At 45.8% G+C, this 18,684-nt stretch overlaps 2 protein-coding genes across 3 annotated transcripts in view; one reads left to right on the forward strand and one right to left on the reverse strand.

Moving 5' to 3' along the window:
- LOC138736490 (uncharacterized) overlaps nucleotides 1-16,827 on the forward strand; it is a 30,770-nt gene extending 13,943 nt beyond the window's left edge. For both annotated transcript variants that reach the window (XM_069886115.1, XM_069886116.1), the window contains exons 2-3: nucleotides 3,839-3,964; nucleotides 14,019-16,827. In XM_069886115.1, the coding sequence (XP_069742216.1) occupies nucleotides 14,772-16,823 (2,052 nt within the window). In that variant the 5' untranslated portion in view covers nucleotides 3,839-3,964; nucleotides 14,019-14,771 and the 3' untranslated portion in view covers nucleotides 16,824-16,827. The remainder of the gene's footprint in view (nucleotides 1-3,838; nucleotides 3,965-14,018) is intronic.
- Nucleotides 1-18,684, reverse strand: part of eys (eyes shut homolog) — a 986,043-nt gene that overhangs the window by 20,988 nt on the left and 946,371 nt on the right. The window lies entirely within an intron of this gene.

An 18,684-nucleotide genomic window follows, 5' to 3' on the forward strand; every position in this document is an offset into this window, starting at 1 on the left:
GGCATGCTGAAGATGCAGACCCGGTTTTGGGCATTTGTTGAGGTTTAATCTTATCCATGGGAAAATATAATCTTCTTACTGCATCCTGAACACATGGAATCCTTCATGGGGCATCTGGTGCAGGGGTTTTTGGCCTATCCACAGAAGTAACATCCCTGGTTGTGTGGCTGTGGTAGTTGGTGCTGGGGACAGCTGCGCTCCGCAGGCCTGGTCGTCCAAGAAAGCGCCGTTTTTGTTAGAGAGGTCATCTGCTCCCAGTTGGGCCTATTCAAGAGATTTCACCAGATCAAGGGTACCGGCAAGGTCCTTCTTCCCCAACTCTAACAGTCACTGCCTCACGTACCTTGATCTCACTCCTGCCACAAGTGTATCACGGATTTGCTCTTCTTCTCTCACCTGGGTTGAGACCACTCCATAGTGGCACTTTCTCGTCAGTGTCCATAGTTCCAGAACATAGTCGTCCAGCCATTCACCCAGTCATTGCTGATGTTGAGAGAATCGGTGTCTCACCAGCATGTTGTTCTGAGGCCTCATGTAGTGGGCCTTCAGGCCTTCGAGGCCGTCTCGTATGTCGTGCAGTCGCTGATTACTGCGTATCCCTTGGGATCGACTTGGGAGAGGAGGGCTGATCTCTGGAGGTTGTCAGAGTGGAAGACATTCAGATATTCAAAGGGCGGGTGTCCTTTATCAATTGCTCTCTGGGTGGTAGAAGTGTGGTTTGCACTGCGCAGACCTGGCAGCTTTTGGTCATTGACCTGATCTTTTCATTGGAGTATGGCAGGTTGTGGAAGAACCTGGCAACTCTAGGGTGGTAGTGCTCATTATGAAGGCCTTGTAAGCGGCCAATCTGCGTACTGGCACAGGTCCCATGAGATAGGAGTTCAGAAGGCTCATTGAGTTTCCTGGGCCGGTACAGTGTATCGTAATTGTAGGTGGACAGTTTGATTCTCCACCTCAGTATCTTGTCGTTCTTGATTTGACCCCACTGCTGATTATTGAACATGAATGCAACAGCTTGTTGGTTAGTTAGCAGGGTGACTCCTTTACCAGCCAGGTAGTGTCTCCAGTGCTGCACTGCCTCAACAATGGCCTGGGGCTCCTTCTAGACAAATGATTGTTGAATTTCATGGCCCTGGGCGGTACAGGAAAAAAGAGCAATAGATCTGCCCACCTGGTTAAGGATAGTAGCCAGAAAGAAGTCTGACACATCATTTTCCACCTATAACGGGATGGATTCATCTACCATGTGCATTGTGGCCTTGGCAATATCTATCTTGATGCGGTTGAAGGCTGCACAGGCCTCTGGGCATCAGAGAGAAAGAGGTGGATTTGACAAGGGGCTGAGTTTTGTCTGCATAGTTAGGGACCCACTGGGCATAGTAGGAGAAAAAGCCCAGGCACCTTTTTAGGGCCTTAAGGCTGTGGGGAACAAGTTCCAGGAGTGGGCACATGTGGTCAGGGTCTGGACCAATTACTCTGATCTCAACAACACAGCCAAGGATGACAAGGCGGGTTGTGTGAGATACGCACTTGACCTTATTGTACGTGAGATTGAGGAGCTTTGAGGAATTTTTGAAGGTTGGCAACATTGGTCCTTCAGGCCATGGCCACAGATGTTGACATTGTTGAGATACGGGAATGTGGCCCGCAGCTTGTACTGATCTACCATGTGGTCCATCTTCCACTGGAAGACTGAAACTCAATTGGAGATGTCAAAGTTCCAGCAGTACGGCAAGTCCCAGCAGTACGGCAGTGCAGAGCTGTGGCATCACCAAAAGTTTTAAGCCTTTATAGTCTGTACCTGCACAGTCAGAATCGCTATGAAATAGCCATGGACATCCGCCATATATGTCCTTGAGGCCAAGGAGACCTTTTTGTTTACTAGCCGTACCACGTGGGAGTAGCACTGTATTGTGTTGGGATGAAAGAAGCTCTCCGTGCTCTCACTATCGAATAGGCAACTCATCACGTAGCCATTTACCTGAATGTCCATCATTGATCTGGTGGGCTGTCCTGGTCAAGTGTGATAGAGGCCAGTATCAGAGCTGCTTCCTGCTTCAGTGGAGAGGTCACATGCTGATTCAGAAGATGGTGGCCTCCATGGCCCTCACATGGCGTTGCTGAATTCCAAATATGGGGCCCAAGATAGCAGTCCCCGCAATTCGCACATGGCGCTGCTAGTTCCCGGTGATGGCAGCATCCAGGATGGCAGCCCCCACGATCCGCATACAGCACTGCTGGGCAGGGATTTGGATCTACACACCTTAGCATAGTGTCCTTTCTTCCCACAGCTGGATCAGACCATGTCTTTTGCTGGGCAGCATTTCCTTGGGTGCTTGGCTGGCCCACAGAAATAGCACTTCGGGTTCTCCCCGAGTACAGTGGCCGTGGTTGGGTTGCTGACTGCACCTGGCGGTGGTGATCAAAGGTGTTCGTGAGGTACCCCTGCTATGGTCAGATCGTTAGCAGGGCAAGGGGGTGGTTCTGCATCCCAAGATGGCAGCGTGAAGGGAAACCATGAGGCGGCCGCACTGACACTTGAGTAGGCCTCCATATTCTGGAGAGCCATTTCCAGCGTACCTGCCGGCTCAACTGCTCTCCACAGACTGAGCTCCTCTTACTCCAATAATCTTTGATGGATGTAGTTCAACCTGATCCCTGCATCATCTGATCAGGTACTCTGTGTACTCCACAACCATCATGGCTTTACATTCACAGGCCCTTCTGAGGGTTCACAGGGCCAGGAGGAACTCAGCATTTCACTCCCTGGGTCGCTGCTTTCGGATCACCTGGCGTAGACTTTGTTAATCTCTCCTAGGTACTGGCCGTTTAGAATGTCCATGGCCTCCTAATATGACACAGTGTCCCTGATCATCGAGTTCAGCAGGGTGCCAACTCGGGAATGCAGTACTTGTAATTTGTCAGTCTCTGACAGCACAGTGGCTGAAGTTGCCTGCAGGAATGCCTTGAAACAGTGTGGTCAGAATTCGAATTTTGCAAACTTCAATGAAGAAACAGCAGCGACCCGTGTACTTTTATGCAACAGTTTTCAAATAATTTCAACTGTGTGGTCATGCACAGGAGAATGACCTGGCCACACTCAGTACCAAAGGATTATGAAAGTGGAAACCTTCATTTGTCTGCTCCATGAGTTTGGGAATTCCCTCCCTAAACTTTTATACCTCCTTACCCATTAGATTTCTTCCCATTAGATTTGTTTTGATAAGGTTTGATTCTGTTTGCAAATGGTGCTGTGAAACTTGTGGCATTTTGTAAGCTATATAACACACACACACACACACACACACACACACACACACACACACACACACACACACACACACACACACACACACACACACACACACACACACACACACACACACACACACTCGAAAACCAACCTGAAGCTTTCCATCAACCATTGAACAAAACAATTCAGGGACAGGAGAATAAAAATACCAGTTAGCTTCCTTGGCACCATCAGAATGTTTGCCATCCATTCTCTGTGACGGTGGACTGGTATGTTTAGACTGGCAGAATGAAGGATAGGCAGAGTGTGAAACTAAATTCCATGCAATTTTGAATGCCTGCCTCAAAGACCAGGCAATTTCTCTCCTTGGTTGATGAGAAGGAGGTTGTTTAATGGACTTGTTAATGGGCCATTAAGATGTCACAAGTGTTATGGTATAGTATATCTTCTATTGATCCTCATGTGTGAAATATCGATCAGGCTGGGTTAGATTACCAGTTATGGGGCCTGTAAATCAAGGCTCTCTGTTTTCAGATGACATGTACCATAATAATTACTTACTGTGGTTTGTTCACATATTTACAGCATGCCAAGGTCTCCAAGACTATGACTGAACAACTGCAGATAACAGCAATTGAAAAGAAGTAAAACACAAGAAAAGCACATGCCGGAAACTTCAGCAAACAATAAGCACCTGGAGGGACTCAGCAGGTCAGGCAGTACCCACAGAAAGAAAGTGGGTCAGTCAATGGTTTGGGCCATGTCCCATTATTGAGACAAAAGTGGAAAGGGGAGAAAGCAAGAAGAAAAGGGGAGGGGGTAATGGCTGGGGAAGGACCAAGAGATAATCTGATACTGGACAAACAACACTGGGACAGGAGGAGAGACAAATAGGGGAAGAGACTGCAGGATGTGGGGGAAGGGTTGAAAGTGAGAATGGAAGCAGGTAAAGGATAGATGGAAGCAGGGGAACATGGCCAGGAGGGACAGGAGGGTGACATGACATTGGAAAAATCTGTGTTCATCCCATTGGGTTTAAGGCTACTCAGGCAGAATATGATGTGTTGATCCTCAAATTTATGTTTGGTCAGTGGTTTTTCAAACCAACCACCTAAACTCACATTCCACCCTAAGCAATCCCTTTGCCATAAGTGCTCTGTGATTGTAAGGGATTGCTTAAGGGGCTATGTGAGTGGGAAGGGAAGAATCACTGCTCGAGACACGATTGCTACTGAAATATTTTGCTTGAGAAAAATTGCCATTGGCCCATTTCCCTTGTAGTTATGAAACCATGCACACAATGGGTCAATTAGGTATGGTTAAAACAGTGGTGTTCAAACTTTTTCTTTCCATCCACCTACCACCTTAAGCAATCCCTTACTAATCATAGAGCACCGTTGGCATTAGGAATACTTAAGATGGAATGTGTTTAGGGAGACAGTTTGAAAATCACTGGTTAATGACAACAGAACAATACAGAATCATCTGCCTGTGAGATGCTAAAGATCTTCCCTCAGAAAGCACTAATATGAAGGAAGCAGGATCCTAATGATCTAGCCTATATTTATTCCTCATCCAATTTCAGTGAAATAAATATTAGTTTGAGGGACTGGAGTAAATTGGTTAAAAATTGAATGTCATGTTCCATAGATTAGAGGTGATTATAATTCACAAGTACTGTAAGTACATAAGAAATAGAATTAAGTGGAGGTCATTCTAACTTTGCACCTGATTTGCCATTTAATAAGATTCTGGTTTATCTCTTATTTCAGTGATAAATCTGTGTTCCAGCCCCGTATTCCTTGATATATAAAAAAGAATCCATCAATTTCTGCCTTGAATATACTCACGGACTGAGGCTCTGTAGCTCTCTTGTCTAGAGAATTTTAAGGATTCATTACCTTTGCATATACATTTCTGCATATCTCAGTCCCAATGGCCAATCCCTCATTTTAAGAGTTGTTAACCTGGGAAAACATCATCCCGAGACATACACTGACCAGCAGCATTAAAAGTTTGTGCAAAAGCCAACTGGTGAAGAATTAATGGGACAGACATCATTTATGGATGCAAGTGGATGCCTAATATCTTTTTATTTCATCGTGACAGCTTTTTATTTCTCTAAGCTGTAGGTAGCAGACCTGGTCTACTTAATCTCTTCTCAAATTACAACATTTCATGACAGCAGTCAAGCTTGTGAACCTACACTGCATCCTCCCTGTGGCAACCATAGTTATCCAAAGTTGATCAGGCTGGTGGACAAGATTCCAGACACAGTCTACCTGGGACTATATGAAAGTTTATTAAGATGTCTCTAATGCATTTTCGGATGTCCCGATGTTCACATTCAAAATAGATGCAAATTATTTCTTTTATTCTTACTTTAACCAAGATCACCAGTGGATTTTGAAAATTAAAAAAATGCAGTTTACCTTATATCCTGATCAGGCAAAACAGCACTGTCCCAACTCCATCCATTTTGGTTCCTGAAAATATCTCACATAACCTGCCAGTATGTTTGGCATTTCTGAGTTCCAAACAAAAACATACCAGCTATTGGCAGCTTCTACATTGTGAGTCCTCTGGACATTATCCTGCCTATACCTCTCATAATTTTAAATACCCCTATCAAATCCTCCCTCATTCTCCACTGCTCCAGAGAATTATGTTATTCAAACTTTCTCTATCAATCAGCTAATCAAGTCCTGGCAACAAGCTTGTATCAATATCTTATTGATAACTTTCCTGCAGATTGGTGACCAAAACTACACTCAATGCTCCATATTTGGCATTACCAGTGCCTTATATAAGGATTACTATTCGTTGATCTGGAATTTGTAATTGGTAAGATCAAAAATAGGTTATTTCCTTGGTTACTTGGATAACATAACATAACAATTACAGCACGGAAACAGGCCATTAGGCCCTTCTAGTCCGCACTGAACCAAACACCCCTTTCTAGTCCCACCTCCCTGCACAATGCCCATAACCCTCCATCTTCTTCTCATCCATATACCTGTCCAACCTTTTCTTAAATAATACAATTGACTCCGCCGCCACTATTTCTCCCGGAAGATCATTCCACACGGCTACCACTCTCTGAGTAAAGAAGTTCCTCCTCTAAACCTCTGCCCCTTAATTCTTAACTCATGTCCTCTTGTTTTAATCTTTCCTCCTCTTAACGGAAATAGTCTATCCACATCCACTCTGTCTATCCCTTTCATAATCTTAAATACTTCTATCAAATCCCCTCTCAACCTTCTACGCTCCAAAGAATAAAGACCTAATCTGTCCAATCTCTCCCCATACTCTAGATGCTTAAACCCAGGTAACATTCTGGTAAACCTTCGCTGCACTCTCTCCACTCTGTTTATATCCTTCCTGTAATTAGGCGACCAGAACTGCACACAGAACTCCAAATTAGGCCGCACCAACGTCTTATACAATCTCAACATCACCTCCCAACTCCTATATTCCATGAAATGATTGATAAAGGCCAGCATACTAAAAGCCTTCTTCACCACCCTATTCACGTGAGTTTCTACTTTCAGGGAACGATGTACCGTTACTCCTAAATCTTTCTGCTCTTCTGTATTCCTCAATGCTCTCCCATTTACCACGTATGTCCTATTCTGATTCTTCTTACCAAAATGAAGCACCTCACACTTATCAGCATCAAATTCCATCTGCCATTTTTCAGCCCACTTTTCTAAGCAGCCCAAATCCCTCTGCAATCCTTGAAAACCTTCTTCATTATCCACTATTCCACCTATCTTAGTATCGTCTGCATATTTACTAATCCAATTCACCACCCCATCATCTAGATCATTAATGTATATAACGAACAACAATGGGCCCAATACAGATCCTTGAGGCACACCACTGGTCACCGGCCTCCAACCTGACAGACAATTATCCACTACCACTCTCTGGCCTCTCCCTTTCAGCCAATGTTCAATCCATTTGACTATCTTAAAATTTATACCTAAAGACTGCACCTTCCTAACTAACCTTCCATGTGGTACCTTATCGAAGGCCTTACTGAAGTCCATATAGACAACATCCACTGCGCTACCCTCATCCACAATCCTAGTCACCTCTTCAAAAAATTCAATCAGATTGGTCAAACATGACCTTCCTCCCACAAATCCATGTTGAGTGCTCCTGATCAGACCCTGTCTATCCAGATGTTTATAAGTACTATCTCTAAGAATTTTCTCCATTAATTTACCTACCACAGACGTCAAACTTACAGGCCGATAGTTGCCAGGCTTCCTCCTTGAACCCTTTTTAAATAACAGAACCACATGCGCAATGCGCCAATCCTCCGGCACTATCCCCATATCTAATGACATTTGGAAAATTACCGCCAGAGCCTCTGCTATTTCCTCCTTCACTTCTCTCAATGTCCTGGGGAAGATCCCGTCTGGTCCCGGAGACTTATCCACCTTTATATTCTTCAAAAGCCTTAAAACTACACCTTTTGTAATCTCTATATTCCCCATATTTACCCAATTTGCTTTTTTTATCTCACATCTCCCAATATCCTTCTCCTTAGTGAATACCGAAGAAAAGAAACTGTTCAATATCTCCCCCATTTCTCTAGGCTCCACACACAGTTTTCCGCTCTGATTTTCTAAGGGACCAATTTTGTCTCTAGCTTTCCTCTTACCATTAACATATTTGTAGAACTCTTTTGGATTAGTTTTCGCCCTGCTTGCCATAGTTTTCTCGTACCTTCTTTTAGCTTTCCTTATTCCTCTCTTATGATTCCTCTTACATTCAATGTATCTTTCAAACATCTCCTTAACTCCATGCTTCTTATATCTAATGTACGCCTCCCTTTTTCTTCGAACCAAGTTTCCAATATTCCTTGAAAACCACAGCTCTCTCAAACCTTTTGCCCCTCCTTTTAACCTAACAGGAACATAAAGCTTTTGCACTCTCAAAATCTGATCTTTAAAAGACTTCCATCTCTCTACTACATCCTGCCCATAAAACAAATTTTCCCAATGCACACCCTGCAAGTCCTTTCACATCTCCTCAAATCTAGCTTTTCCCCAATCAAAAACCTCAATCCTTGGCCCTGATTTCTCTCTTTCCATAATGACATTGAAGCTGATGGTATTATGATCACTGGACCCTAAGTGCTCGCCAACACTAACCTCCGTCACTTGACCCATCCCATTTGCCAACAGTAGATCTAACACTGCTCCTTCTCTGGTCGGCACCTCTACATATTGTTGTAAAAAACTATCTTGCACACATTTCACAAACTCTAACCCATCCAGTCCTTTCACAGAATGTGTTTCCCAATCTATATGTGGAAAATTAAAATCTCCCATAATTACAACCCTGTGCTTATCACAAATATCTACTACCTCCCTACAGATTTGCTCCTCTAGGTCTCAGTCCCCTCCGGGTGGTCTATAATACACCCCTACAAGTGTAACCTCTCCTTTCCTACTCCTCAGTTCCACCCAAATAGCCTCCGTGGATGTGCCCTCTAATCTATCCTTCCTAGGCACCGCTGTAATATTTTCCCTGACAAGCAATGCAACCCAACCTCCTCTTGCCCCTCCGACTCTATCACACCTAAAACAACGAAACCCAGGGATATTCAGTTGCCAATCACATCCCTCCTGCAACCATGTCTCACTAATCGCTACCACATCAAACTTCCAAGTATCAATCCACACCTTCAGCTCATCCACCTTTTTTACAATACTCCTGGCATTAAAATATATGAATTTCAGGGATTTCCCAATTTTTAATCCCTGTTTTCCCTCATCTTTAAGAACAAGATTATTTACTTTTCCTGCCAATTGCCCTTCATCTTCTTCCAGAGCATTTCCCTTCTCTATCACCTGCCCATCCATATTCAAATACTTACTACAAACTTTCTTTGTTTGCATTCTAACCTTCTCCTTACTGCTCTGTACTATTTTGTTCCCTCCCCCCAACCATTCTAGTTTAAAGGATCCTGAGTAGCCCTAGCAAATACCTCTGCCAGGATTCTGGTCCCCCTGGGATTTAAGTGTAACCCGTCCTTACTGTACAGGTCACATCTCCCCCAAAAAAGGTCCCAGTTATCCAGAAACTTAAAACCCTGCCCCTTACTCCACCCCTTCAGCCACGTGTTAATCCTCCACCTCATTCTATTTCTATTCACACTGTCATGTGGCACAGGGAGTAATCCAGAGATTACCCCCTTTGTGGTCCTTCTTTTTAACTCCCTACCTAACTGCCTGTACTCACTTTTTAGGACCTCTTCTCTAATTCTCCCTATGTCATTGGTACCTACATGTACCATGACCTCTGGCTCCTGTCCCTCCCACTTTAGGATATCTGGGACACGAGCAGCAACATCTCGGACCCTGGCACCAGGGAGGCAAACCACCATCCGGTTCTCCTTGCTGCGTCCGCAGAATCCCCTATCCGTCCTCTTAACTATGGAGTCTCCTACCACAATTGCCCTCCTCTTCCTTTCCCTCCCTTTCTGAGCTACAGGGGCCGACCTCGTGCCGGAGGCACAGCCACTGTCACTCCCCCCAACCTTGATGTCCCCCTCAACAGTGCTCAAAGAGGCGTACTTATTGCTGAGGGTTACATTCACAGGGCTCGTCTCTGGCACCTTACGTTTTTTTGTCCCTCTCCTAACAGTTACCCACCTTTCATCCTCCCGTGGCCCTGGCGTGACCACCTGGCTGTAACTCCTGTCTATGACTACCTCTGTTTCCCTAACCAGCCTGAGGTCATCGAGCTGCAGCTCTAGTTCCCTAACACGGTCCCTGAGAATTTGCAGCTCGACACACCTAGTGCAGATATGGACATCCGGGAATCTGGAAGACTCCAGGACCTCCCACATTCGGCACTCCCGACAACACACAGCCTTAACACTCATCCCTTACCCCAATGAAGTAGTAATGAAGACTATCCTAGCTTTCTCTCCACTTGCTTTCGCTGAAGCCTGATGAGCCAAAGCCTGGAAGTCCCACTCCTTCACTGGGCCTGATGAGCCAAAGCCTGGAAGTCCCACTCCTTCACTGGGCCTGATGAGCCAAAGCCTGGAAGTCCCACTCCTTCACTGGGCCTGATGAGCCAAAGCCTGGAAGTCCCACTCCTTCACTGGGCCTGATGAGCCAAAGCCTGGAAGTCCCACTCCTTCACTGGGCCACTCACTCGCTGGGCCGCTCGCTGTCCCTCTTATTTATTGGCCTTTTACCAATTAACCCCTTCACACTCTCCTGTACGCTCGCTCGACCAATGGCCGCCTCCGACGCCGACTCCTCCCCGCAGACCCTGGTAAGAGACTTTTTAAAAAGTTTTCTTACCTGCCCCGGACTCTTTTCTTTTCTGTCCTTCTCCTCTCTCCTTTTCTCTCCTCTCCTCTCCCAACTGCTAGGCTCTGTCCCCAGTAAGAGTCTTTAAAAAGACCTTACCTTCCCGTCACACTCTCCTGTACGCTCGCTCGACCAATGGCCGCCTCCGACGCCGACTCCTCCCCGCAGACCCTGGTAAGAGACTTTTTAAAAAGTTTTCTTACCTGCCCCGGACTCTTTTCTTTTCTGTCCTTCTCCTCTCTCCTTTTCTCTCCTCTCCCAACTGCTAACCCCGACATACAAACCAGAGGCAAACCAAGCAAACCAAGCAAACCAACCAGAGGCAAACCAGAGGCAAACCAACCAGAGGCAAACAAACCAGAGGCAAAGCAAGCTAGGTCATTTTGCAAAGGAAATAGCATTTGGCTGGGGTGGGGTACAGCAGTGTGACAAGAGTGCTTTGAAACCATGAACTGGAGCTGACTCAGGGAGGTAGCCACCTACAATGGTCATGAAAAAATGGAGGAGTATATAAGCTCAGTGACTGGCTACACCAGCAAGTGCATTGAGATCAATTGTTTCACAACCAGGGCTAAACAGAAATCACAGCTGGATGCAGAGGTCTGGACCTTTCTCAGAGCTCATGATGCTGCCTTTTGAACAGGGAATAGGATGGAATTAAGATCAGCCAGGGCTGAACTCTCCCGTGCAATCCGGAAGGCAAAGCAGGGGTGCGATACCAGCGACACGAGACACATGTGGCAAGGGATCAAGACTATAATGGATCACAAGTCAATCATGCGAGTTAAGGACATTGACACCTTCCCCCCTCCTCCCCCCCCACCCCCCTGGACAGACTGAACATTTTCTGTGCACGGTTTGATGAGAACAGGATAATAGCATGGAAAGCTACATGTTCCCCTGCATAGCTGCAGATGAGGCAAGCAGAACCCTACGCAAGGTGAACCACAGAAGGTGGTGGGACCAGACAACATAACTGGTTGGCTACTGAAGGAATGTGCAGACCAATTGATAAAAGAGTTTTTCACAGACATCTTCAACACTTCACAGCAGATGTCCATTCCCATAGGGTTTAAGACAACCACCATCATCCTGGTATCCAAGAAGACAACAATAACAGACCTCAATGACTACTGCCCTGTGGCAGTGACTCCAACCATTATGAAATAGTTCAAGCGTCTGGTGATGGACTGCATCAAATCACACCTCCCAGAGACACTGGAATCATTTCAGTTCACCTACAGAAGAAACCTTTCCACAGATGATGCTAAATAGCTTTGTCCCTTCACTCCATCCTGACCCACCTGGAGAATGATGCTTTAATGATGTTGCTGTTCTCGGACTTCAGCTCAGTGTTTAATTCGATCATTCCCTAAAGGCTGGTGGAGAAGCTGTCCTCACCAGGACTCAACACCCCTCTCTGTAAATTAATTCTGGACTTCCTAACAGAAGACCCCTGGAAAATCTTGTGAAATGGTGCGAGAATAATAACCTGAGTCTCAATGTGGACAAGACAAAGCAGATGATTGTGTAGAAATGTCGAAGGTTATGTTCATAGGTTAAATGTAGAAAGTTGCGTTTATAAGATAGATGCAAAAATTGTTTATAAGAAAACCAGCAGTTTACTCAGTCAGAAGCTTCCAAAGAACAGGCTATCAGTTTACAGCTAACAAACCTCTCAGACAGGAATCAATTCTCACCTCTTCAACAGAATCCCCCTGGGCTCCAGATATCCTGATGCCTGCCTGATAGTTTTAACACAACAGTGCTAACTGACTAACGATAGAGTCAACGAGCTGTCAAAAGGCAGCCCATTCATAGGTTTCCAGTCCAAATGCAGCTGATTGAGTTAGACGCAATGTGAATTATCAAAGGCCGCAATAAGCATCCAGCAACACTGACCGTGCCACTCAGTCCCTGGTTGACATGGTTTCTGCCCAGAAGTTTTTGCCATCATTGTTAACAATAATTTAATATAGAATGAAACTATTTGCATGTGTAAATTGGAAACTAGAAATCAGACAGGCAGAGACCGGTTATTGGTGTGTATTGAGAGCAACCCTTCCAGACTTCTGTATTTTGTATACAAGAAGGATGTCTCTTAATTATGACTTGTACAGGAGAATAAAATGACCAACAACAAACCATTTCCCTATCTTTAGGAAGAGGATATGCAAAAGGCAAAACATAACATGTTCAAAGAAATGTTATCCAATTTGTATGCAGGTAAGTGCCTTAAATATTGTACCCTGTGACTGTGTTCTTTGAATGAGACCAGTCTTAATGAGGTGACCTTGTCTATCCAACACTAATGACTGCTCATTACTGCTAGCATTATTTGAATAAAGTCTGTTTGAATTGTAGCGTGGCTTGGTTGTTCTTTTTGTACCTTGACAGCAGCACGACTATCACACAGTCGTGAACTTCAGAAAGAACAGGAATGACCACACGTAACAACTCTGTAGTGGAAAGAGTGGGAGTACCAAGTTCTTTGGAGTTCACTTAACTCATTACCTATCGTGGGCACTCAACATCTCCTCAGTTGTCAGGAAAGTGCAAAAGCAACTGTACTTCCTGAGAAGACTGAAGTGGGCAAGGCTACCATTATATCATTCTTCTATAGGAGCTCTATCGAGTGCGTCCTGGCTGGCTGCATCACAGTGTTGGTCGCTCATGTTGGAATCTAGGGGTTAAAACATTATGAAAGAAATGATTAATTAATAATTTTATATTTACTGCATGGTTCAGGGAAAAAGAGGAATGTGATTAAGTGGCAATCACAGCATGGAGTAAAGTTGGCTGAGCAAAATTGTCTGCTCCCAAATACAGGGAGAGGAAATGCATAAAACGATTTAGGTGGAATGCTCAAACTGAAGGAGGTGGTGAGTAGCACAGGAGACACAGGCCAGACCAGAACAAAGAATGGCCTGCAAGAAACAAAGGGAATGGAAAACCAGTCTAGGAGGAAGATTAAGGCGGGAGGAGGTGCTAAAGAGAACAGCAGAAATTGGCCAGACAGGGACAGAATGGTGATTAGAAATATCTGGGGATGAATTAATTTCTGATCCAATCAACAGGATAGTCTGGCTTGGAGGATTAAGATGGGAGTGCTACACCCCAGATATCTGCAAAACAGGAGATGACTTGTGATAACCCTTATGCAAAAAGATCTAGCAAAGGAAGACAACTTTTGTTCTGTATGATAATGAAATCTAGCAAAGGAAGCCAACTTTTGTTCTGTATAAGGTTGATCTATATAAACTGAGCCAACTGGACAATAGGGGTCAGTCTTGGGGAGTAGCTCACTGCGCAGGTGACCTATGAACTAACGATTGACCCAGAGCTCTGTTAAGTTTTATTCTTGTGCTGTGTAATAAACTGACTGTTGAACCGAATACCTTCTCCTATCACTTCATTCAAAGAACACGCTGGACTCAGACCACACATAGACTAAATTAAGAGTAAGGTAAAGCCAGAGTCCGACAATTTGGTGACCCCGACGTGATGAAGATGGAGAAGTGACGGAAGAAAAAGATACGAAAAACCGGTCGATTGTGGTGTGGTGATAACAACAAGTGACCATTCTACAAAGGGAGGTAAGCAGATGCCTGTTTTAACGAAGTTCTGCTATTGGCAATGATAAATTGTGTGTTGTCACTACTCTGCAAAAGCCCTCGTTAAAGCCAAAGAATAAAACAAAAGGGGGTTGGAGTCCCCCTAGTAGAACGGGGTTGGAGTCCCCTGTATTAGAAGGGGGTTGGAGTCCTCCTAGTAGAACGGGGTTGGAGTCCCCTGTAGTAAAAAGGGGGTTGGTGTCCTCCTAGTAGAACGGGGTTGGAGTCCCCTGTAGTAAAAAGGGGGTTGGAGTCCTCCTAGTAGAACGGGGTTGGAGTCCCCTCGTAGCGATCTCGAGAGATAGGTTTAGACACTTGGCCAATTAGAATAAGGTGTATTGTGATAGTTATTTGCTTCTATAGTGTATAAGTATCTGTTTAGGAATCGTATAGTGTATCATAATAGTTTATAATAAGTATTTGTTTAAGGATTGTGTGTAGTGTGCCGCTGGTGTGTATAATAACGTGGGAAGGGTCGAAGTAAATTGCAGGGTGTCAAAATCCTACTGGGGAGAGACCCAGTGAAGTACGAAGTCTAAAGGGTTAAAGATCAGAACGGAGATGGAAGGAGTAAATAGGGATGTAGGGCAAGAGCTCGGGGAAGACAGAGGGGTTCCCCCATCTGTAAACCGACAGTGGGAAAAAACAAGGAATCAATTACTGGGAGGATTACTGAAGGGAGAGGAGGTACAGGCTATGGCACGGTACGAACAGATATGGAGAGAGCTGCAGAGTCAGGGGAAGGTACCACGAGGGTTTGAAAAAATCCGGCTGGTACTGTACTTAAGAGAAGCAGAGAGGGAAGCAGCCAAGGAGATACAGGAACATGAGACAAAAGGACAAGGATCTATATGGAATAGAAGAAGGTTTAAACAACAGAGAGAAGTGAAGGAACAGAGAAGGGCAGATTTACACATTATGACATTGGCTTGCATGGCTGTGGAAGCGAACCTTCAACATGATATTAAAAAGGGATCCCATACCACTAAGGAGAATACGGGGGAGATGAAGCCGTCAGCCCCGTTATATCCAGAGTTACCGGAGACATTGCCACCACCTTATCCTATTCCCCAAATGCCAGCGATGCAGATAAGTGAGGGAATAGTGAATGTCATTGAGTTAACAGGTCCAGAACTACATGAGGCGAAGGAGAGACTGAAGAGAGTTACGCAGGAGAGAGTGGAGGAAACAAAAGAGTGGGTGCACGAAGTACAGAACGATAGATGTGCAGTAAGGAAAAATAGTAGGGGCTTGGGAAATACAGATGAGAGAGAGCTGGGACAAGAGGAGAATAGGAAGGGAAATGACCCAGCGAGTGTCAGATGGGAGCAGGAGAGAGAGCAGAATGAGGATACTGATCTAGCTAGTGTGAGTGTTGAGAATGAAGAGGAGGAACAGCCAGTCACGATCAGGGGAAGCATTATCACACACAGAAGACAGAGTCAGGATAACCCTCGCTCCCCTTTGGGATATGCGTTGTGGGACAGGGAGGAAGTACGGCTTCCAGAAAGGTATAGACAGATGCCGCTAATTTATGAGGGTCCGCAAATTGGGGAAATTTGCTCCTCATTCACCGACATGAATTGTATTTTGGACAAAATGCCACCTCCGACTGAGGGAGGTGGAGCATGGATGGGAAAGTTCTGCCAATATACGATGGGACATAAGATAGCCATAGGGGATTGGAGAGCATTATTGGGTAAACAGCTTGGGCTGTGGGAGATACAGCAGGTAGAAATGATCGCAGGAATCACTAGGTGCCTCGATGCCGAGCCATTTGCCAACCATGCTACGGCAGTAGGAGGGGCAATGCGAGATAAGTTTCCCGTTCCCCCCGGTGTCATGCAGTCCCTGACCTTTTCCATAAAGGAGGATGAGGAGATCTCGACCTTTTTGAGTCAGTGTAAGGAGAGTTGGACGGATAAAGCAGGAGTACACTCAGCCACAGATCCCTTGCAGACTACACTCTTTAGGGCTGCAGTAATGAGCGGACTGCCAGCTGTAGTTAGGGAGGCATTAGAGAGTAACCCTGATATTCCTGGCTGCTCGAGTGAGCAATGGGAAAAACATTTGACCCATCACATGAAACGTTACAGGGCTAAGCAAAAGGAGGACAAACAAACTACGGAGTCGGCACAAGAGCAATTCGTTAAGCTTCAATTGGAAGAGGCTAGGAAAAAGGCAAACGAGGCAAAAAAGATTTCCTCAAAGGGTGCGAACCAGATGATTCAGCAGCCACTGCAGCCACCACAAGGGAATAATATGAGTTGGCACCCGGCCCCATATTGGGCACCGGGTCCCACCTCTGTGGCCAGAATGGGAGGTCCAATGGGGGGATTCCGAGTAAGAGGGAGAGGTCGGGGTGCTCCACGAATGGAACCAGCCGTATGTTTTGTATGCGGTCAGCCAGGACACTGGAAGAGAGACTGCCCCTTAGCTTGGGATCCTCGGGACACTGGGGGAAGGGGATATGGACCACCACAAAATGAGCATTGGGTCCAGCCCCAGAGATCGTCAGTGCTACCCCCGGTACATCAGGCACCCTATGCGGCTCTAGCTCCGAAGAGACAATTCCCTTTGCTGACAGAGGAGGAGCAATATTGCCCACAGTGACGGAGCCTGAGCACCCATGAGCAGGCTAGGTTGGCAGACCCTTTCCTGCAGATTAAAGTAATGGACATGGAAGTATCCTTTTTAGTGGATACGGGAGCCAGATTTTCAACACTCACTGGCGCTGAGTTTCAAGATAAAACATCATCCTCTAGCGTCCAGCTGATAGGGTTCTCGGGTACACCAGAAAATCTGCCGTTTTCTACACCACTAGTCACTTCTGTGGCGGGACAGACTTTTACACATCAATACATTTTGTCAGCCAGGTGCCCTACCAATCTCTTGGGCGGAGACCTGTTGGTCAAGTGCGGAGCATCGATCCTTTGTGGACCCAGCGGAATAGAGGTCACCTTTCCAAATGGATATTCTATGAACTGTTCAGTAACTACACTGCATTCCAGTTCTCAGATGTTGTTGGCGGCAGCTGGAGGATCCGCGTCTGAGGGACAATGGGCTGACATTTACTGGGGGCTGTTGCAACCAGAGGACCCACAGAAGGGAGGGCTGCTAAAGCTTTATAATCATTGGAAGCCGTGGATCCAGACGTTACACCCGTATACCCCTCCCTCGGACCCTCCCCATATGACCCTCTTTTACGATAGGGATGGGGATGAAATGTATCAGCATGCCTTTTATGAAGAGGTAGAGGGCAGGCAATGGGAGATTAATTCGGACTACATAGTGGTAGGAAAGGAGGGAGTGGCCGCTACGGTGGCACTGACATCTGAACAGCTGGAATGGTATGAGATGGCAGGTGAGGCCATTCCTCATGTCACCCTTGCAATTGGCACTACTCACCAGGCAAAAGATTTGGGACCGATGTGTCGGAACTTGATGTCCCTTAGTGACTGGTCTGACACCCAAATACCGACAGTGTAGTTCTCATCTGGTCAAGCATACAGAATTTTGTCTCCGACATATGATCGAGTCCTCCTTGAGCATAGACAGATTGAACGCTTTCATGGTAGAGAGAAGATGGATCACCCCGACTCAGCCCCTATGCTAGATTCTCTCCCTGAGAACCTGTGGTCAGTGGGATCAGCAGATGTGGGTTTTTGTCAGCAGGTTGATCCCATAACCTTCGAACTGTCAGATTACACCCCTATTTGGCAGATGCAGTATCCCCACAAACCTGAAGCTGAGGAAGGTTTGGCAGAGACCATTGATGGCCTTATGTATTCAGGGGTGTTGGAACATTCACGTTCTAGTTGGAATACACCCATCTTACCTGTTCCTAAACAAGACACGGGCAAATATCGGATGGCCCATGACTTAAGGCGCATCAATGGTATTGTGAGAACACCCACAGTTCCAGTACCAAACCCATATACTGCCATGACTGCTTTAAACCCTAACCACAAGTGTTTCTCTTGCATAGATTTAGAGAATGCTTTCTTTTGCTTACCGCTGGCAGAACCATTAAGAGATGTGTTTTCGTTCATGTATAGAGGTAGAAAGTTGCGGTATACTAGGCTTCCGCAGGGCTTTATCTTATCTCCAGGGATTTTCAATCAGGTGTTGAAAGAACAGCAGGGGGGGGGGGGCGCTAGCACTGCCAGGTGGGGTAGTTCTGATCCAGTATGTAGATGACATCCTATTAGCAGCACCTGATCATACTTCCTGTTTGGTGGCCACCTGTCTCCTGCTAGTGCAGCTGTTCAAGGCAGGCTTTAAATTCTCTCGCTCAAAGCTGCAATGCTGCAGGCAGGTGGTCACCTTTTTAGGTAGAATGGTCTCAGCGAAAGGCACAGGGATTTCCCCTGCACATCGAACAGCGATACTACATCATCCAAAACCAAAGACAGTAAAGGAGATGCTTTCGTTTTTGGGTTTGTCAGGTTATAGTAGGCAGTTTATCCCATCG

This window comes from Narcine bancroftii, chromosome 6 (assembly GCF_036971445.1).
Source record: "Narcine bancroftii isolate sNarBan1 chromosome 6, sNarBan1.hap1, whole genome shotgun sequence".
NCBI classification, from domain to species: Eukaryota; Metazoa; Chordata; class Chondrichthyes; order Torpediniformes; family Narcinidae; genus Narcine; species Narcine bancroftii.